General features: G+C 38.2%; 1 protein-coding gene across 5 annotated transcripts in view; it reads left to right on the top strand.

Moving 5' to 3' along the window:
* ATP1B3 (ATPase Na+/K+ transporting subunit beta 3) overlaps window positions 1-21,386 on the top strand; it is a 34,774-nt gene extending 13,388 nt beyond the window's left edge. For 3 of the 5 annotated variants that reach the window (XM_012102251.5, XM_060395033.1, XM_060395035.1), the window contains 6 exons: window positions 2,742-2,870; window positions 5,488-5,595; window positions 11,270-11,454; window positions 14,314-14,364; window positions 18,484-18,570; window positions 20,722-21,386. In XM_012102251.5, the coding sequence (XP_011957641.1) occupies window positions 2,742-2,870; window positions 5,488-5,595; window positions 11,270-11,454; window positions 14,314-14,364; window positions 18,484-18,570; window positions 20,722-20,892 (731 nt within the window). In that variant the 3' untranslated portion in view covers window positions 20,893-21,386. The remainder of the gene's footprint in view (window positions 1-2,741; window positions 2,871-5,487; window positions 5,596-11,269; window positions 11,455-14,313; window positions 14,365-18,483; window positions 18,571-20,721) is intronic. The other 2 variants (XM_060395042.1, XM_060395038.1) reach the window with 1 other exon arrangement.
* Window positions 21,387-22,463: the final 1,077 nt, after the last annotated feature.

The raw sequence follows: 22,463 nt of genomic DNA, 5'->3' as shown, positions 1-22,463 counted from the left end.
TTGTCAGGGATGCATCTGAGTAAACTAACTGCAAGATACCCCCTGTAAGAACAGCAGTTTATAACTTCTGTTTTTATTTTCCTTTTTTTTTTTTCCTTAGAGGAAGCAGATTAAGTTGATAAAAAGTTACTTCCATCCTTGTGAGTGGTCTTTCATATGTGGTTTTTATGAAAGTGAAAGTTACTCAGTCATGTTCGACTCTTTGCGACCCCGTGGACTGTATAGTCCATGGAATTCTCCAGGCCAGAATGCTGGAGTGGGTAGCCTTTCCCTTCCCAGGGGATCTTCCCAACCCAGGGGTCGAGCCCAGGTCTCCTGCTTTGCAGGGGATTCTTGACCAGCTGACTCACAAGGGAAGCCCAAGAGTATTGGAGTGGTTAGCCTGTCCTTTCTCCAGGGGATATTCCCGACCCAGGAATTGAAGCGGGGTCTCCTGCATTACAGGTAAATTCTTTACCAACTGAGCTATCAGGGAAGCCCTGATGTGGTGTTTATAAGTGAGGTTAATTTTAGTTTTTCAATGTTAAGTTTGGTTCTTGGCAATAGGATCTTATCAAGTAGGGGAAATTGACTTCAGTGCTGGAAATCACTTATTTACTTGTTGTACACTAACTACATTCACAGTTGACTTAATGGCCACTAGTGTATGGCCATCAGGTTTGGGACATGGCTGTTAATTTGTGTGTCTGTTTTTATGAACCTGACTACATAGGGAATTTTAACATTTTTGTTCGTGCTTGCTATGTGCTCATTTGCTTGTTGCTTTTATAAATTTCATTTACATTATTTTTCCTGGAAGTTGAAAATCAAAATTGAAAATGGCATGATAAGAATACATTTAGGGGGAGGGAGGTGGGAGGGGCTTCAGGAGTGGGAACTTTTGTACACCCGTGGCTGATTCATGTTGATGTATGGCAAAACCAATACAGTATTGTAAAGTAAAAAAAAAAAAGAAAAAGAAAAGAATACATTTAGATGACTTTAATGTACTGCTAAATAACTAAACTCTTAGCACTTCTGTGTTAAACTTTTCCAGTTTAGTATCGACTTCATCATTTGACAAACTCCTGTGGCCTCAGACTGCCTGTTTTTGTTAAGTGACGTTTTATTGGAACACAGCCCCCACTCATGACATTTATGTATTTGTGCTCTGGCCTGCTGTGTAGAGGAATTTATCTGTTAGTTCCTACAGAGAGCCAAATCTGAAAGAATGGTTTTTCCCCCATATCTCATAAACCAGCTTTTGGGCTTTACCTGTTTGGTTTTCCCTTACAGTAAACTGGTCACTTCTTTGAGGCTGGTCTTCCTCTGTTTTTCTGCAGCAGGATCGCTCTATGTGGTAGGGAAGTGCTGCTGTCTGGAGGTGAACATACTGTGCTCCTTTCTTCCTTCTGTCCTTTCGCTCCCTATTTTGGCCTCCTGGTAATTGGGGCAGGGGGAGGATGGGGAATGCCAGTCTGAATTAAGATGAAATTGCTTTAACTGTTTTCCCCTAAGTTTTCTGGCCTGCAGGTAACAAATGAAAGTTATCTAGCTTTTGCCACAATTTGTTTGGGGTCACAGGGTCTTTTGAGCATCACAAGAATATTGTGCAGCCACTCCACAGAGAAAAACAGATGTATTCAGAAATGTATTATTATAGAAGTCTCAGAAGCTCTGAAGTTCACCTTTGCTGGGAATGGGTGAGGGTGAAGGGTCCATAGATCCTAGGTTGGGAACGCCTGCTGTAGCCTTTCTTCAAGGACAAATATTGATAAGCAAGTTTATGTTAAGACTGGAAAATAAAGCTCATGTTAATTCAGCTTTGGGGAATTAAGTGTTCTTTACTGTTGCCATACCTGGGAATTAATTGAATATTTTTTGATCAGTGTTTAAATGTTCAAATGTAAATGTGTGACGTTAGCAATGTATTGTAGCATATAATCTTGATGGTGACCACTTACGATGTTAGATCTTTGAATATAGAAATTTGAGAAGAATAATTCTAGATGTTCACAAAAGAAATCACTGGCTTGGGATAGATTTTAGTGTTTCCAGATTGTGAAGAAAAAAAGGTTAGGCCCTTTATGTTGAAACTTGTGTGTGCGCCAGCTCTTGCTTCATGCTTAGCAGTAGAGTTGTCAAGTCCTGCTGGTCAGAGCGCCTGTTCTGATCTCGTCCTCTCTGCACTTTTGCATGAGGCTTCCACTCAGCCAGTATTTCCTAAACTTTATTCACTGATAACCATCTTCATGATTTGCCTTCTCTGCATGCTTCCTGGCTATTCTTTAAATCAACTCACTTTTTAAAACTCAGATTTATGCAGATAATTATTATGAAATACAGGGTTGATATGCTCATTCTTTTGTTTGTCACATACACATAAAGGGGGTTTATCAACCTAAAATCATCTTCTGTCTTTCTAGAGGGCATCGAATTCATTTTGGGAAACACTCCCTTATGTGCTGGAATTTTCAAGCGCTGATCTTGAATCAGTGTGATCTGTGGAAGCTGCTTGTATTTGGAAGTATTAGGAGAGGAGGGGATCACAGGATGGGTGGGTGCTGCCTGCTGAAATACTCCTTGCTTGGGCAAATTCATAATGTTTGGAATATGAAGATACTTGGCTGTGTGCATGGCAAAGCTTGGAACCCTAGCCTTGCGATGATTGGTTTGTTTTTTCACCTTGGCCTCATTACACACAGACAAACACACACAATGTATATATCTTCAAGTTCTATAAGTTTTGTTTTCTTTCACAGGTTTGATCTTGCTCTTCTACCTAGTCTTTTATGGGTTCCTGGCGGCACTCTTTTCATTCACAATGTGGGCCATGCTTCAGACTCTGAATGATGAGGTTCCAAAATATCGTGACCAGATTCCTAGTCCAGGTAATTATGTTGTAATTATTCTGGCTTCTAACAAAATTGGATTATATTTTATCTTCTCTGGAAGTCTGTGTTATAGAGCAGGTAGGAGATGTTAAATTTCCGAGTCAAATAATGTGAAAGTTTTTATTTTATTTGTTCAATATTTACATGCAGATATAAAGACCTTTAATATTTACATGCTGATATGAAGACCTTTAATATTTATACAGTGATACAAACACTTGGCTGATAAATCTTGACTCTTTTGCCAAGGGTAAACAGAAATAAATATTGAGAGTTAAAGTAAAGCCATATTGATGAATATAGTTATGAGTGATGTTTATGAATATTGAGTAGCAGTTTCACTTTGCCCTGAGTAATTTACTTATATATATTTCAGCTCTAGCTTGGGTTAAAGCATTGGTCTTATAAAATACTATGGTTTTAATTGCTTAGTATGGAAATGGTAAGAAATATTAAATAAGGATCTATTAATAGAGAATAAAATGAGTGTGCACTTAATATGTTTGTTCTCTATTGATTGTCTTATGGGAAAAAAAATTCCTCTAGTATACTGGAGAATGTACTTCAGTACAGAAAAAAATCTTGACTGGACCACTTACTTAAATCACATTTTCTCCTTCCCATATTTATTCTTTCTAAAGTTTGTTTTTGAATGCCAGCTCTGCCTTCGTTGTTGCATATGGGCCTTGTCCTCACGCTGCTGGCAGTTTTTATGGAAGTAGGTAACAGTAAGGCCCAGAGCCCCAGTGTAGCTGATTCCCACAAACATGAACAACTTCCTGAGATTGTAGCAAAGGGATGGCTCTCCATGGAGGAGTACAGTTTGGCAGCAGGCAAAGTGAGCACATAAGTCAGGGAAGGTGGGAATCTGCAGGAGGTTCCTGTCCAGTACTGCTTCTGTTCCAGCCCGTGATTTGCCCCCCAGGGCCATTCTGAAGATATTTTTGGTTGTCACAACTGCAGGCGCGCTACTGGTGTTGCTGAACATCCCTGCAATGCGTGAGAAAACCCCCCACAAGAAAGACTCATCCAGTCCAGAATGTCATTAGGACCACAGCTGAGGAACTCTAGATCCTTATGGACTTCTCAGCCATAGCAGCAGCAAGAATGAACCAGTTTCCCCAACCGATTTGTTCTAACGGCTTTTTCCCTTTGTCTGTAGCTGATTTTATCAAAATATCATGAATAACTCCGTTAGTCTTTTTGACCATGTATCTAGGACCAATTCTATCCTGATTTTTTTCCTCATCTCTCATCGTAGCCCTGTTTTTTTTTCTCCCTGCATGAATTCTAAGATAATTCTCTTGCTGCCTTACTATTGAACATAAGCTGATATATTTCAGAAATATTGAACCATTTATAATTGCATGAATAATATAAGCGGTAAAATCTGTTCAATATACGTTTAAGTATATAGTTTTAAACTGAGTTCCTTAAATATTCAGAAAACTTTAAATGAATCAGAAGTTTATAGTTTTGCCATGGGATATTAAATTATGTTGCCTCACAGGATGCAGTGATAAGTGCAGCACGTTAATACAGCCCTGCTGTGGGCATGTTCTTGTTGTTCAGTCGTTAAGTTATGTCCTGTTCTTGGCGACCCTGTGGACTGCAGCACACCAGGCTTCCGGCTGTGGGCATGACCCCCAGAATGCCTGATCCCTGAAGCCCTGATCTGTGTTTAAGTGTGCGTAGTTAGCGCCCAAAGAGAAGCTAAAGTTGTGATCATCTAAATCCAAGGGATCTGATATGTTGAAGTGGTATCTAATTGGAGCTTTTGTTTATCTTCAGATTTAATGCAAGACTTATCTATAGTAACTGATGTATGGGGAATGTTTAGTGACTAGTGAAAATTTTAGGGTTTTTTTTATTTTAAGCCTTTTGTGCAAGACTTAACATAGATCTAATGCTTTTAAATTGAGGAAAGCTTAAAGTTGGAAGCCTGATTGTGTTTGTTGCAGATAAACATGCTTACATTTTCTGTTAATAAACTCATGCAGGCATGTTCTAGAGACACGGTTGTTGATTGCTGATACGAAATTGGTGGTGGTTATATGCCAATTCAGTATGAGAGAACTACATTTTAGTTACAGAGCAGTGTTTATTATTGAAAGAATATTTAATTATAGATTTTAAATTGTATCGGCCTCTTACGTTGAATAAGGTTCGCTTTCTTTATGAAGGTTTCATAGAGCTGTAATTTCAGTGACAAAAATGCTTAGACTTTGATTTGCTAAAATTTTCTCCATATATTAATGACAAATTGGCAAACCCTAAAACACTGAATAGAAAATGCATGTAGAAAGTACAAAGTAAAATTTGTCTTTTCACTAAGGACCAGAGCAATTCTAAGATTTAGAATTTGATATTTAGAATTTGATATTTTCTAATTGATATTGTCTGAAGTGACTTTCAAGACTTTGGGATTCTTACCTTTTAGATGACTTTTTGTAGTCAGACATAACTGGGGAGTTCTTAGTGGTTCTCTCAACCTACCTGTGAACACAATGTCCACATACTTTACTGAGACCTTTTTAGAGATAAGAGTGTAAGAAGGAAAGAGAGAAAGGAATTTGCTGCAGTTAATTTCCCCCGTTTTCTCTTATCTCTATAGGACTTATGGTTTTTCCAAAACCAGTGTCTGCGTTGGATTTTTCATTCAGCCTGTCTGATTTAGAATCCTATCAAGGGTACATTGATGACCTTAAGAAATTTCTAAAGCGTAAGTATGATTTTTTAGAGTAAGGTAAAAGATTTTAGCTGTTACAGAAACTAGTACCAAATTATGATTACTTTTAAAAACATTGTTCTTAGAGTTTGTTCTGCCATTTTCTCTCTTTCTGCTAAAGAGAGGACTGGGCAAGTAGAATTATGATTATTCATGAGGAATTTATGATTATTTTATTTTCTAACTTCTGGAAAGCATAGAGTTCTGAACCTAATGGCTAGTTGATTTGATATTTTTAAAATCTACCCTGTATAATAAGTACATGAGTAAGTTCATTGAGGCATAATATTTATACCTGCATTAAATCAAATAGCATTTGACTAAAGAGCAAAACTGTATTATAAATCTTGCCTCTTAATTATTGGGCTTTTGGATCCAAAGTAGTGCTTGTGTGAGGGTGAGGAATGGTGTTTTATTACTAAAAAAAAGTCTTATCAGTTGTTAGTTTTTCCAAGCTATGGTTTGTAAAGCTTTCGAATAGCCCAGTTTTATCTGCGTTTTGCTTTCCCTAACTCTGTGGTATTAGCATTTGAATGAATAGGCAGCTCTTCCTCAGCCTCTCTCCCCTGCAGTTGCTCCTTAGAACGTGTAGGACTCCATTGCCAAGGTCACCGATGAAGCTCCCTGTATCACCTTCTTGTTTGAGTGCAACTTGCCCTGACTATTTGTCTGCCTCTTGGGGACTTCCAGTTCACTGATCCCTTTATTTTATTCCATTCTCTCCACTCTCAGCTTCTCTGCTGGACAGGCTTATCAGTTCCATAGATTTTCATTTCGATTTTATAGAAGCTAGCACTCTAAAATCCTTTGCCTCTTAGTCCATTTGTATAAACTTGCAAGTCGAAGAAGCCATGTAATTCCTAGATGGAGCCCTTCGTTCGAGTCTGCCCTCTGAGGACTAAGTAACACTGTGAATACTTGATCACCTCCCTCAAATGGACCCAAACTACTGCCTGGAAGACCTGCTGAAATTCTCTGAAGGGATTATTTCCAACCTCTACTCAAAACTAGCTCCTTACCTCCCCCCCTCCGCCCCCCCCGCCCCCGGCCTGTTAACTCACTTTCTTTGTATAATCTGGTTTCCTGATTCAAGAGAAAGTGGAAATACTCAAGTGGAAACTCTCCAGGTTTCAGCAACTGTAATATCCTCTTGCTCTGACAAGGGAAGCTGCCCTTCCTGTTATCTGTGTCCACCTGTCCACTCTCACTGCCTCAGAAACATCGTGCTAATTACCGATCCTTCTCCTATATATGTTTAGCTTCTCTGCTGGATTCCTTCAGTCAGCATGCAAAAATCCTCAACTCCCGTTTTAAAAACCTTTGATCCTGTACCTTCTAATAGCTGCCTTCCTAAATCTCTTTTCTTTGATAGTTAAATATATACTTGTTATTTAAATAGAGATGCTTTGTGAAAGTATAATTCATGGTTTAAAAGACAAATAGTGAAGAAAGCCCTATAATTAGAACAGTAGTTCCCTGCCCTCCTCCATGCTAGCTGCTGTACTTTTGCTTTATTCACAGAGGATGTGGTTTTTTTGTGTATGTTAAGCACTCTAATTTCCATCAGTGAACAAATGAAAATTTTCTGAGTTCCTGGAGTTTTCATAACCTAGTGGTGTGTTAGAAAGTAATAAGTGCTGTGGAGGAAAATAAGGCAGAGAAAGGAAATAGAGTTAAGAGAATTACAATTTTAAACAGAATGGCCTGGGAAGGCCTCATTGAAAGGGAATGTTTGAGGAAAACTCTGAGAATGAGGGAACTAGCCATGTAACTGTCTAGCAGTAGGTGGGGAGGCCCTGAGGCTCACAAGGTCCAGTGTGCTAAAAGTTTGTCAAGGGAGCCAGAGGGGCTGGATGGAGTGAGTGGGGAGAATGTAGTAGGGGTTTGAGGTCAGGGAGGCCTTAGAGGCTGTTGCTCAGTTTGACTTTCACAGCAAACAAGATGGAAGTTCTTAAGCAGAAAATAACAACCCAAACAGATTTTAAAAGGATCACTCAGGCTGTATTTTGAGACTAGATTCTAGGTGAGGAGCCGAGGAGGCTAGTCAAAAGCCCATTGCAGTCACCCAGGTGAGTGGAGATCATGTCTTGGAATTGGAGCATTGGAGGTTGTGAAAAATTATCTGATTGTGGATATATTTTCAACAGGAAATAACTTCAGGGTTTTGAACGTTTTCTTAACGAAATTTTTCTTCTTTATTTTTTTAATTGAAGTTGTATTTGTTTGGCTGCATTGGGTCTTAATTGTGGCACACCAGCTCTCATTGTGGCACACAGGCTTAGTTGTTCCACAGCACGTGGGATCGTAGTTCCCCAACCAGGGATCAAAGCCGTGTCCCTTGTGCTGCAAGGTGGGTTCCTAACTTCTGGACCACCAGGGAAGTCCCCTTTTTATCTTTAAAAGTTATATTTTCCTGCTGGTTCTTGATTTACCACTTTTATATATTGTCTTTACTTCCTTTTATGTTAGATGAGGATTTAGCTCACCTGCCTCAGAAGTCCCCCTATTCTCGATTCAAAAGTAACTGAACTACTAAGTTATTTTCATTATTGGTTGCCTTTTTATACTTGCTTTACATTACAGTCTACCATCTGTAGAGACTCGTCTAACTTTTATTTGTATAGTGTCATATGAGGTGTTCTCTTAAGTCCTTTTTGCTGCAAAACTCCTTCCTAAGTCTTTCCCGTTTCTGCAGTCTGCACTGGTTTCTGTTCAGGCATCCACCACCCAGCTATCATTTGGGGACTTCATTTGATCACTTTTGAATTGGATTCACTGTTTCTTGGCTCCTGCTTTGTTATTCTTTATTTACTCTCTATTTTTGGTGGCATATGTTCTCAAATAGCTTTGTAAGAAAAGATACATGAATACTGTTCCATGGTATATATACCACTATACTAGTTAGCCATAAAAAAGAATGAAGTCTTGCTATTTGCAACAACATGGGTGGACCTTGAGGGCATGGTGCAATGTGAAATAAGTCAAACAGACACACACAACAAATGATCTCACTTATGTGTGGAATATAAGAAACAGAACCAGCAAGAAAACGAAACTCATAGATCGAGAAAAGACGTTGCCAGGGGCAGCAGGAGACGGAGGTGAAATGATGAAAGATGATCAGAAGGAACAGTCTTCCAGTTATATGTGAATAAGCCCTGGGGATGTAATATACAGCATAGTGACTGCTGTTAGCAATATTGTGTATTTGGAAATTGCTAACCGAATAGATCTTAAAAGTCCTCATCACAAGAAAAAGAATTTGTAACTGTATGTGGGAACAAGATATTAACTAGATTTACCATGATGATCATTTCACAGTGTATGCAAATAATTTAAGCATTCATTGTGTTGTACACCTGAAACTAATGTTATATGTGGATTACATTTCCACTTATATTTCAGTTAAAAAATTTTAAAGATACATGGAATTTAAGTTTTTAGTCCTTTCATTTCTGAAAATGACCTCATTTTGCTTGTATGGTTTGTAGCTTAACTAAATATAGAATTTTATCAATAGTTCCTTTGTATCTACCTTTTTCTGTTGGCAGTATTTGTTTTGTGTTTAATTATATTTCCTTCGGTTCTAAAATTTCATATTGGTGTCAGTCTCTATAGTGTCGTTTTGCTGAAAACTTGATGGGATCTTTCCGGATGAAGACTTGGGTCCTCCAGTTGAGGAAACTGTTATTACTTGAAAGTTTCCTCACTTTACTTTTCTGGTCCTCTTTCTAGAACTGTTCTGTTAGTTGTTGGGTGTTTGCTCTCTCGTTTTCTGTTATTTTATTATACTGGGGGGCTACTTTCAGACCTTTAATGTCCATCATCCCCCTTCCCTCTTTTTACATTTTGAGTTGTCCTTGTTGTTCTTAGGGATGCGTTTCTCGTGTTTAGAAGATAGAGTCTCCTGTTAAAAGGATATATAATCTTATCTGGTTTTTTTTTCCCTATAAATACTAAATAGAACTTAATATTTTATCTAGTTCAGATGATCCCTTTCAGGTCTTTTTCCCCCCTGTTTACCTACCCCTCTTTATGTCTTCCTTGAGGCTTTCCTTGAAAATGTGGGGTTCTTTGGTTGCTGTCTTTGAGAAGGTGACCTTTCTGTGCTCCCATCATGCCCAGCATAGAGACGTCTTCGTATTCTGACCATTTATCGTCCAACTCCTTGCACTTACCTAGGTTTTGTGTAGAAGTGGAAGTTGGCATCATACAAAAGTGACTCTGTTGGTACAGAGTATATACAGGAGAGGCCCTTGGAGGCTACTGGTGTAGGCCTTGAATACTTTCTGCAGAATTGTGCCAGAAAAGTCAAAAAAGGAGTCATAAATGTCAGTGGCTCTATTCTGTTGTAAAAGTTTAGCCCATTCCCTCTTACCCCAGTACTGAGTCATTCTTGGCTTTTAAATTGGTACATGGTTCCAATGGTATCCTAATTTTTGGTAAATAAAAGAAGAAACCAAAAATTTTGACCTTTTTTTTTTTTAAGGGAAAAATCTGTACTCAATTACACTGCTGAACCCTGGGGTCAGTCACTGCTCTGGGAACTAAGATCCCTCAAGCCTCGTAGCATGACAGGCAGGCAAACAAATTTTAAATAAATAGATAAAATTAACTAACTGGGCTTCTCAGGTGGCTCAGTGGTAAAGAATCTGCCTGCCACTGCAGGAGATGCAGGTTTGATTCCTGGGTCAGGAAGAGTCCCCTGGAGAAGGGAATAGCAACCCAGTCTTAATATTCTTGCTTGGAAAATCTCATGGACAGAGGCTCCTGGTAGAGTCAGACATGACTTAGCAACTAAGCAACGACAAAACTAAATGTGTTTGCTTTGAAATTTTGGTTCCTGTTTTGGTTCAGTTCATTTTAGGTGACTTTTTGTCTGGTACCAGTTACACCCCCGCACTGACTGTGAGGCGTTGTGATACCATGTCCTGACTGTTGATTAGTGAGTATCTTGCAGTAGCCTAAGCTCATTCAGGGCAGGGACCACAGCTGACCTGCTCACTGCTGTGCCGCTTTTTTGTCTAACACTGTGCCAAGTGCACAGCAAACGTTTGAAAATCACTGAGTTGTCTGCCTCTCCTTTCTTCCGCATCTCCAAGTTGTAACCATTTTGCTCCCGTCACTTTGAATATATCTTGTTACCTCCACCTCTGCTGAAAACACCATTTGGTAAGCTAATATTACCTCACATGGGCCCTTTTACTAATCAGCTCTGTTGCAGTCCGTTTAGAATATAGGTTGCTGTAGCTCCGTGTATCTTTAGGCCCTTTGGTTATGATTTTATTCAGCAATGTCTTCCCCACTACGATGTAAATAAGCTCCATAAGGGCAGCCGCCATGCCTTTTTATTTCCTCATCATTTTACCTTTTGGGCCAAGAACATCGAAAGCATTCTGATAATGTTGTAGCCATGGCTGGTGCCACCTAATGGTGACAAAAGAGATCCCTCTGTCGTCCAGTTTGTATTGAAATTAAGTAAACTGCAAAGCACTGGATAGTTGTTAGAAGTTAGAGAAACAGACTTAACGTTCTTGCCCTAAAATTTCCCGGTGTGTGGCCTGTTGTTTTTGTGTTTGAAGAATATTGTCCAAAGGGTGACACAGTTCTGGTTGTGTTTAAGGTCCTTTTTGACTGATCTATTCACACATACATATTTTCTTTTTAGCATATGGCTTAGAAGAACAGAAGAATCTCACAGATTGTACCAGTGGAACCTTTTTTGAGCAGAAGGGTCCAGAATACACAGCGTGTCAGTTTCCTCTTGCTTTACTTGAAGCATGCAGTGGTGTGGATGATCCCACGTTTGGCTACCAAGAAGGAAAGCCTTGTATTCTTGTGAAAATGAACAGAGTATGTACAAAACTCGCTGCTGCTGCTTTTTTCTAATTTCCTATTAAGCTGACAACTGTTTATTCAGTACTGTCTCATTTGGTGGTAGCTTATGTAGAAGGCTAGCAGTGATTTGTCCTTTGGAAAACCAGTACAGAAAAAAACCGCAGTGGGTTCATAAGTTAGTCATAAATTAGGGAGTAACACAACTTCAGCTTTTCTCTTTGGGAGCTAGCTATACACACACACTTAAGCATAGATCAGGGCTTCAGGCATCAGGTGTTCTGGGGGTCGTGCCCACAGCATGGTGGTATTAATGTGCTGTGCTCATCTTCGCATCTGAGCAGTAATGTAATTTAAAATCCCATGGCAGATCTGTGAACTTTGGGCTCATTTAACTTTCTGAATACTTTACAGTATACATCTATGTAATTAATAGTAAAAATACAGATAAAATTGTATTAAAATGAGCCTAGCCAGCATTATGCTATGTTGTCCAGAAGAAGTGCCTGAATTGCCACCAGCAAACCAAGAAGCTAATAATGTTCTCTGTTCTAAGTAATAGTGTCTTGGGGTCATTGTGCAAAAGGAAGATGGCTTTCCTTGCATAGTGAAGTGATCGCCTAACCCTGTGCCTTGCTACTGTCTAAATGTACTGCAGAGTTGTGTTCCAATCCAGGTAACCTGTTGAGGCCTGCATGGTCTCTCCTGAAGAGTGAAATCATTCCTGGTCATTTATTCAGAGAATAAGCAGGTTCCTGAACAGGTGCAGACCTCTCAAGGTCTTGAGTATACGCATCACTGAAGTCAGCATCCCTAATAAAACTGAAATTGGAGTCTTCTGAAGCTGGCACTGCTAGATAAGGAGTTTCCCTTAGGGAGAGCCAGCTAGATGCTTAGGTGTCCAGACCATCTTCCCTCCAGTCTATCCTTCCCCTCCCTCTGTGGATGATGACAATTCTCTGACTATCCCGTAGCACTGTAGAGATCATTCTGAAACATTGCCTGACACGCGGTAGACACTCAATAAATGTTTTAGCAAGACTTTAAGAATTAAGATTAAAGTGGAGGTGAAACTAAAAGCAAGGTAGGCAGGCAGCAAGTGGGAGCAATGTGAACTATTTGAAAGGGACCCCTACTTTCCCTAGAAATGCTAGGGAGCTCATACATACCACATACTGTTAAATAAAGTAGAAATGGGTTTTCATAGTCCGCACAAGAAATGATCCTCATAGTCATCCATAGTTGACTGAAGGGACTGAATGGTCCCATCTTTAAAATGGGTATCGGTGGAGAATTGATTCTAGGACTGCTGAGGACATCAAAATCTGGGGATGTGCAAGTTTCCTTTTATAAAGTGGTGCAGTGTTTGTGTATAACCTGTGCACATCCTCCTGTTTACTTAAAAGCATCTCTAGATTACTTACACTTAATCCAGTGTAGATGCTGTGCAAAATAGCTGTCAACACACAGGAAATTTGAGTCTTGCTTTGGAACTTTCTGTATTTTTTTTTGCTCAAATGTTTTCATTGTGTTATTGGTTGAATCCACAGGCGTGGAACCCATGGATAGGAAGGGCAAACTGTAATGTGAAATCAGGTGATCGAGCTTTTAAGATCGATTGAATTTATTCCTTTTAACAGGAATGCCTTTTGTAATCGCTGCCTCCTAGGAGTATCCTCGCAACACCTAGATTAATGGAACACTTGTTCCCGATAGAAAACCGAGAGAAGCAGCTCTGGTTCCTTCTCCCACGGTGCCAAACTTCCAAGTTTATTTTCTTTGCCAGTATGTCCACTGAATGATGAGGGTCTGAGACTATAGTTGCTGATGGAGGCAGAACTTGGCAGGCTTGACAGGAAGATATCATCAGGCAAATGGGAATCAGTACTGAGATGCTGCATAGGCATGTGGGAGGGCATCAAATCCTAGTATAGTTCGTTCCAGAGTCATTGGAAGGGCACAGATAGTTATTGCTCTTGAAATTATTTAGACTGCAACACTACTTTTCTTTGGGGGAGAGTACTTATATTTTAAGGCATTCACATTAAAATGCATATAAATTATAAACTAAAATGCATATAAATTCAAAATGCCAAAAATCCTCACAAAATACATGGATAAATATCTTATCATTCACACAGTTAGTTACATCAACTGCATACATGAAAGTAGCTTCATTACATGGAGCTGAATGGTCCCATCTTTAAAATGGGATCCATTCAGTGTATGTGTTTTATGGATCTGAAATACAGTAGGGTTCTGTAGAAGGCTATGGAAACATGGTTGGGTGGTGACCTAACACTTTCATGAACAGTTGCTTCTTATATTATGCCTTTGCAGTGCTTATTTGCGTTAATGATGTCTTAATATAAATAGTGAAATGTAAAGATTTCTATTATTTTAAGGGGAGCAAAGTACAATACTGTGTTTTGGTCAATTTTTTGATGACTGACTTAATTTTCTAAATTGCCCCAGTAATATAATGAGATAGATAATTGGTAAGATTATTATATTGCAATGTCTATTCTATTCCTCTAAAATAAAATCAAAAGGCAAATGTAAAAGGTTTTAAGGCAGTGGCTTCCCTCACAGCTCAGCTGGTAAAGAATCTGCCTGCAGTGCAGGAGACCTGGGTCGGGAAGATCCCCTGGAGAAGGAAATGGCAACTCACTCCAGTATTCCTGCCTGGAGAGTCCCATGGACAGAGGAGCCTGGCGGGCTACAGTCCCTGGGGTCGCAAGAGTCGGACATGAGTTGTCGACTAAAGAAGGAGAATGTTCATCTCAGCCTTCCCGTCCCTTGTCCTCAGCAACGGAGGAGGAGGTTCTGTTGTATACAGTTGTGATGCTTCACTTAATCAGTGTTTCTTTACCTTAGATAATTGGATTAAAGCCTCAAGGAGAACCCAGGATAGACTGTATTGCAAAGGTTAGTATTCAGAAAATAACCAAATTTCTGTTGAAGTTCTAGTATATCTTAAAAATACTTTAAAAGTCTAATGAATTTAGTCATTTTTTTCCCTTCCCTGTCATATTTTAAAGTCCATTGTAGTGCCATTCTTAGAATAAACTCCTCCAACCTTCTGTTTGCTAATGATAATGCAAAAAGACTTATTTTCTGTGTGCACTTGATATCACACTCTTTCCCTTTATATTTACACGTACCATATTTCATTGATTTTAAGATTCAGTTTCTTTTTTCTACCTGAATAACACTGAAATTGGTGTTGGCCTTATAGTTGATAGAGTCTTAATAGTGTATAAAATTTTTTCTCTCTTAATAGTACATAAATTGGTGTATATCAGTGGCATCTGAGATTTAATGAAACACGGTATCTTTTCCTTAAGGTAGAGGCATTATTTTGCTCTCTTATCCCTACTTTATTTTTTCCAGAGTGCTGTGCTATTTTCATTTCATGATTTCTTTTGTTTTCTCTCCATGCTGCAAAGTGCAACTAAGACAAATATGTAAATGATGGGTAAGAGTTCTCAGGAGAAACTGTTAAGTTCTAAATTGAATTTTGATACTGTGTAAAATAAAATATTAGCATTCCACCTCCAGTTAATGACAGAAGTGTCTTGATTGAAATGTTAAATTGAAATCACTTCTGAAGTTGTTTGCCAAAGAAAACTGTAATCCCTTTTAATCATGAATGAATTTCTTATTTGGGCAGAAACTTGCTTGTGGTTCTCAAGTCTGATCATGCCTCAGAACCACTTGGAGGGTCTTTGGGTCCCAGTTCTGCAGGTTCTAACTCAGTAGGTCTGGGGTGACACCCCAAAGTTTGCATTTCTAATTAACTTTCCAGGTATTGGTGATGCTGCTGGTCTGGGACCCATACTTTGAGAACTCCTGCTTTACAGTATGATCTATTTTGAGCATTTATTCATTGTTTAGAGTAGTATAAAAAGTTAGGAATTTTTGTGCTTTCTCATCTGGGTTGAAGTACGCATGTGTAACCATAGGCAACTCACTAGGTCTCCTTATGCTGTGGTCAGCTCTGTAGGAAACTTGGATAAAAAAATAAGAGTCTCACTGAAAACCAGATTCTGCATCTGAGCTGAGTTTTTCTTGGTATACAAATCCTTCTAAAAATACAGTGAGCCTCTACTCTATTGCCATCTCTTAGAAGAAAATGTTTCAGCTACGTGATAGATTTAGGAAATGTGTAAACTCTGTGATCGCCTTTGCTTGCAAGTCTTTCCAAGAGAAGGTTCCCGATGCCGGGTGTGAGCCCTCAGCCAGGCAAAAGTGCCGATTTTATGACAGTGTCCTGTGTTCAAGGGCGTTTACCTCTGAACGTGAGCGGACCATGTAGATACACTTGAGCCAGTGAGTCTATGGAGCCAACACCACCATGAAAGGAGAATGAACACACACACATACGCAGGCGAGAAGGGCAAAAGCTTTCCACTCCTTTCCCAAGGTTTCATTTCTGTAAGCCTGTGGCCAGTATAAACAACTCTGTGTAACTCTTCCCTTAGTGTTATAAATGGGTTTTTCTCCTTGTTTATCTGTTACGTTTCTTTTGCTTCTAGAATAGTTGGGAGAAATGTTAATGAAAAATTTTGGTCTGATGACTCAGGTTTCAGTTGCTGTCCCTTTTGCTTTGAAGAGTTTTGTGGAAAGTACATAAAATAATCAAAATAGAGTTTTTGTGTTGTTTCTTGTGGATATTTTTGTTTTTAGAAAAAAAACACAAAATTGGAAGAAATGTTTGTAAAATCTTGCATTACTCATAGGCTAGTTACAAAGGAGTAACCAGGTGGCATACATAAATTTTAGAGGTGTGGCTATGTGAACAGATGGAAACATTTATTGCATATCATCATATTGCTGTTTTCCATTAGATTTGTCTATATCAAGTGTTCTTGGTGTAAATTCTTCAGTTGAATTACTTTTTATGTAGTATATTTCTTTTGTCTTATACTCTTAACTTTGATCTGCTTTAATTGCTTTATACAAGTTAAGAGTTCTGGAAACACTAAAACATTGATGATAGGACATGCTCTTTAATTTTAAAGAATAGTTCCTGCAAAAGATGTAATATTCATATTTATGTCATTAGTTTTTTTAATTTCCTTACAAAAATGAATCGTATTCATTAAAGAAAATTTAGAAAAATACAGAAGGAAAAATTTTGGTAGATTTTTGCCCAGAGATAACCACTGCTTAGGACATTTAGTGTGTGTTTTTCAAATGATTTCCAAGTGATGGTGATATAGAATAAACAGAATGCATTCATTTTAAATCTTTATTTTGTTTTCAGTGGAATTTAGTGACTGCTAGTAGAAAACCATGACTTGCAGTTTTACCCTAAAATTTATCATTGTTCAGATATACCTTTTATTGTTTCTTAATTTCTAAATGTTTATTTTCACTGAAGATATAAAATGCAAGTTTAAAAGTCTACCAGCTTGATGGTGTTGATACAGACCGGTGGAGCAGTTCATTGAGCATGTGGCCATAACTGTGAGCCTCAGTTCCCCTCTGTGTAATTGATTGCACACACGAAAGGGTTGTTAGGCCTAAACAAGGTAAATATAAATTGAGTGTTGTATCTGGCTGAACATACACACTGAAGTGCTCAATAAACTGCAACCCAAGGAAAACCTTTTACATTTTGGGGAACTTCTCTGTGTTTGTAGGAATTAAGCTCATATACTAAGGTTAAACAAAAGTAAGTAAGGTACAGAAACACATTAAAGTGACTTTTTTTCTCCTGTGTAAACTGTTATTTTAGATTTCACGTTTTTTAAATTAAGGAGTATAACATGAGGTGGTATTTGAATAGTGGTTGAAAAAAGGCTTCTATACTTTTTCTTAGCCTTGTTATTGCCTGTTCTTTTTGCAAGTTTTGGTCTGGATCATTAGAACTTGCCCCCTTTTTGGAGTGTCATTGATTTAGTCTTTGCTATCTTGTCTATATTGCTTCTTCATGCGTTTCTCTCACTCCACACACATGTGCTGCTTCACAGTGGTTCAGTGAAGTAAGCAGAGTAGGGGTTCCCTTAAGAGATTCTTAGTTTTGCTGTAGTGTTTCATGTTTTCTTTGTAAAGTAGAGATTAGTTTATTCAAATCTATAATTCAACCATTCAGAAATGTTTTATATTATTGCCTTGTGACATTGCCACTGATTTTAATAATTTGGTGTCTCTGTCATCTGCTCAGTATGTGTAAAGTTACAGTCATTAATACTGGACCTATTCAGAATGTGTTACATGAGAAATTTTGTGAATTGGTTATTTTTCAGGAAGAATACTAGGTTTGTGTTTTTATTGGGTATAAAAGTTTTTTTGAGGTATGCTTGATTTGTAATATTACATAAGTTTCAGGTATACAACAGAATGATTCGTAATTGTTGAATATACTCTGTTTATAGTTGTTATAAAATATTGATTCTATTCCTTGTGCTATATAATTCATCTTTAAACACATGGAATATAATTGCAGCAGTCATACAACACCTTTAATTGACTTACATGTGCTCATAAAATAATTCAAGGAAAATGTGATATTCAGATTGCATAAGAAGAGTATTAGCTCAGAGTGCTTTAAAATTTCCCTTGAGTTTTCTATCAGCTGCACGATCCATTCTTCCTCTGACTGCAGTTATCGTGGTTGTTTTGGACCTGCTGCCTCCCAGGCCCGAGTGGCACGTTCTGGGCTGTGGCAGCTGTTGCTTCCCAGTCTGGAAGTGCACAGTACTTTACTCATGTTAGAGCCCCTTGGCCCCGGACCTCCTGGTGCACTCCTGCCGTCAGTGGCTAGAGAACGGGCGTTGGTAGTTGGAACACAGATAGGGTTTTACAGACAGTGCATGGGTAGATCGAGCTGTAAGTTAACGGGACTGTCATGGAAATAAATCAGGAAATCAGGGTAATTCATGGCAGGGGTTTAAATCAAAAAATTCTCTTGTAGCAAATACAGTTGAGACAGCTGTAGTTTCTCCATAGTGTTCATAATTGATATTGCTTTAATAAAAATATACTTTTAAAAACTATTTTTTGTAACCTAACAAGAGTTTCTTTTGTTTTCAACTTTAGAGTGAAAGCACAGCATTTCTATCAACTTATCCTTCCAATGGAACGATAGATTTAAAATATTTTCCATATTATGGGAAAAAACTGCATGTGAGTATTTAGAAATTCTTAAGTGATTGAGACTCTTGGGAAACTGGCACATCTGTATTAAAATGCCAGTGGTCTGGGTCAGGTAGACAAATGCCTGTGTAATGTGTGCATCATCTATTCTGGTTTTTAAATACATTGGTGTGGCAGATGGAGACTCCGGGTCTACAAGTTGAGCACAAAACCGAAGCAGATAAGTTAAAGGATGATTATTTGCAAAATAACATTTTCTCTTTCGTGTCATAGTGTGTGCTTATTTAAAGAATATAGAAAAGTGGTTAAGTCATTATGCAGAGATAACTATTATTGTAGTGGAATTTCTGTAAGTGGAATTTCTATATGTATTATATATATATATTTAGCATTATATATATATAGTAGTAAACTTTTAATTTTATTTTGAAATAATTCTAAACTTAAGTGGCTTGCACCATACAGAGGATTCCTATTAACTTTTTACCCAACTTGCCTGTGTTGATGTTTTACATCATTTGTCTTATCAGTCTCCATATATATTTTTCCCATGAACCCTTTGTCATTAAGTTATGAACACAGTGCTTCTTTACACTAAATCCTCTTTACATTGAATTTCCTAAAAGTAAGGACATTATCATAATAACCATCATGTACTTAACAAAGGAAATCAGCATTGAACTGTATTAATATGTGATCTACAGACCATGTTGGAATGTCACCGGTTGTTCCAGTAGTGTTCTTTATTGCACAGGAAAGTGTTTTCCTGGTCCAGGTTGTTACATTCTGACATCTTTAGTTGCCTGTAACCTGCAACAGTCCTCAATAGGTCTGCTTCATGCCCTTTGGGGCTTACTTTGTGGCTTATGTTCCTCAGTTTGAGTTTATCTGATGTTTTTTCATGGGTAAATGTAGGTTGTGCATTTTTGGCATGAATGCCTAAGAAGAAATGGTATGTCCTTTTCAGAATGGCATGTCAGGAGGGATGTGGTATTGAGTCGCATTGATGGTGATGTTAACCTTGAACACTTGGTTAAGGTGGTGTCAGCCAAATTGCTCTGATGTAAAGTTATACTTTTTTCCCTTTGTAATCAATAAGTATTATGTGGGGTGAATTCTTGGAGAGTCTAAAATTATTGCTCCCATAATGTTAGCATTTATTGATTCGGTCCTGAATCAGTTACTAATAGAATTGCTCTCAAATGTTTTTTTCTAATTTCATCTTTCCTTTTTCCATTTGCTAGTTGGCATTCCACTCTAAGAAAGTGCATTTTCTTCTCCACTATTTATTTATATTAATATAGTCTCATAGATTGTTATATAATTTAGGTGTTAATACATTATAATCATTTATTTTGGTGCTAAAACTCTCCCGAATTTGGCTGGTGGAGACTGGCTCTAGCTTCTGTGTCCTTTAGGCATGTTCCCTGGATTCCTACAGCACTAACTTACTTTCTGGCACCACAAGGGGTCCAGGTTCATCTTTTATTTTCCCTTCCTTGGCCCTGGAATTAGCCCTTAGTTCCTTTTAGTGAAGGCTTGTATTTAGAAACCACAATGATGGCAAAACAGTTATGAGTATATTTGCATCAAGTTAAACAGCAACCATAAGGATATTAGAAACCTAAGTAACATCAGTGAGGTAATCTTCCACATGTTTATCAAACATATTAATAGATAAGTACATGTTCTTCTCGAACACCTGGAGCTGTCACAAAAATTTATCGTAAAAAATGCATCTTCAAGTTTCGTAAGATAGAAATATAATAATTGTGATCAAATGCAGTAAAACTAAAAATTATTGAAATAAAAGTGCCCTTCCTAAAGAGGGAGGAGGTGGGACCTCTCTATTAAACAACTCTTGAGTAAAGAAGGAAATGTAAACCAAGTTTATAGAGTACATAAAAAAATAATGAAACACAACATAATCACAATCTATGGAATACATTTAAAGCAGTGCTTAGAGGAAAATTCATAGTAGTAAGCACTTTGATCAGTTAAAAAAAAGTAAAAGTAAATGAATATTCAGTTAAGGAAAAAGTAGAGGATAAAAAAATACATCTAATTAATAGATTAAAATCTTGCTTGTTTTTTTAATTTTTAAAGAATAGGCAAGCTCCTGAAAAGTGCAGTTAAAGTTACTGTAGAATTTGAATTAATGTATTTTCCTTTATTTGCCAGGGGAGCTACCTGCAGCCACTAGTTGCCGTCCAGGTCAGCTTTGGTAGTGATGGTGACGTAAAAGAAGTAATGGTTGAGTGCAAGATTGATGGATCACCCAACCTAAAAACCCAGAATGACCGTGACAAGTTTTTAGGACGCGTTGCATTCAAGATCACCATGCATGCATAGTAGGAGTTAGGATGTCTCTACAGAGTAAACGTTGTGTTGTCTGTCTTCATTTTGTATAAGCGGGACTTGCCATTCCAGAATTATGAGACCGCCTTGGAGAAAGGTGGAGTGGTACATGACACTGGGATAACATAATGTGCTTCCAGATAATAGTGGTCCATGTCCTTCGGAGTAACTGCCTGTTGCCTCTGCTGCCTTTTGAACCATGTACACAGATAGGGACTGTGAACACCTGATTCTGAACATGTAGGTTGGGGGTCTTGTCCAATTTTTATGTGGTTTAATTGCCAAGTGTCTAAAGCTTAATGTGCTGTGCTATGTAAATATTTTATAGATTTAACACTGGTTAACTGTCATATTTTGATGCCAGCAAAGTTTTAAGGGATAAAATGGTACCTGACCAACATCAAGTGACTTTATAGCTACAAGAAATTGAGTGTGTGGAAAAGTTCTGTATGTGAGGAGGAAAAAGGAAAATAAAAGTGGATTTGAAAGGTTGGCGTGGATGTTTTGTTTTGTAAAATTATTTTTTACGTGCTGAATTAGTTTGTGGATCTTTTTGACTCGGAGCGCAATCTTTTTGCTGCAAACCATGTAAAAACAAACAGAAAGAGATAGTGATGGGATTATTTTTAACACTGGAACTAAATCTTTTAAAGTAGTTAGATTGAAGTATTTTACACCATAGATAAAAACAGCATTTTTAGGTTGGCCATTAGGAATACACACCTAAATTTTTATGAAATTAAATTCATAAGATTTAAATTGTGCAAGAGTTTGTGGGGTCTTATGACTGCTTTTATTTAGCCGACTGTGGAGTGGACTCTAATAAAAAATACAAATTGTGAAATATAAAAAAACTTAGAACTTATTCAGAGCTTCAAACCAAACAGTAGTTTGACTTCAGCATTGTTTGATTAGTGTCATGAAACACTTCCTCCTTCAATCTGAGGTGTTTGGTATGATTCTTTGTCATAATGTGAGCTCCTTTCTCCTCACCTGAAAAAGGTGTGCTTCCCATGCGATCCGTGGTTTTCTAACACCCCCCCCCCCCCCCCGGTTTTTTAATTGTTACTTTTCTCCTTAAAAACCAAAGCTAGTATATTTGAGGCTTTGTTTGTGTTAGTGCAAGCCAGGAAGAGCAGGGATGCACCCAGCAGGTTCAGGAGTGGCTATCTGGAGAAAACCTGAGTGCTCTGGGTGGTCTTGGCTGGCCAGGTGGGCCTTGACGGCCCCAGAGCAGCCTGCGCACTTCGGTGGTTATCACTCAGCCCCATTGGGAGGTCTGCTTATTGCTCTGCCACTAAGATCTTAGTGATTACAGATTTTCATTGTAGAAGCCTCCTTTGCAACTGAAGAAAATGATTCTTGGAATTTTTTTTTTAACTTGATAAACATTTTAAGAAATATTCATCTTTGGCCTGGCTGTGTCTTCATTGCTGTGCGGCCTTGCTCTAGTTGCAGAGAGTGGGGGCTACTCTCTATTTGTGTTGTGCAGGCTTCTCGCTGTGGTGGCTTCTCATTGCAGGGCACGGGCTCTAGGCACATGGGCTCAGTAGTTGTGGCTCACA

This window comes from Ovis aries, chromosome 1 (genome assembly GCF_016772045.2).
Source record: "Ovis aries strain OAR_USU_Benz2616 breed Rambouillet chromosome 1, ARS-UI_Ramb_v3.0, whole genome shotgun sequence".
NCBI lineage: Eukaryota > Metazoa > Chordata > Mammalia > Artiodactyla > Bovidae > Ovis > Ovis aries.
This window is presented reverse-complemented; position numbering and strand designations above follow the sequence as displayed.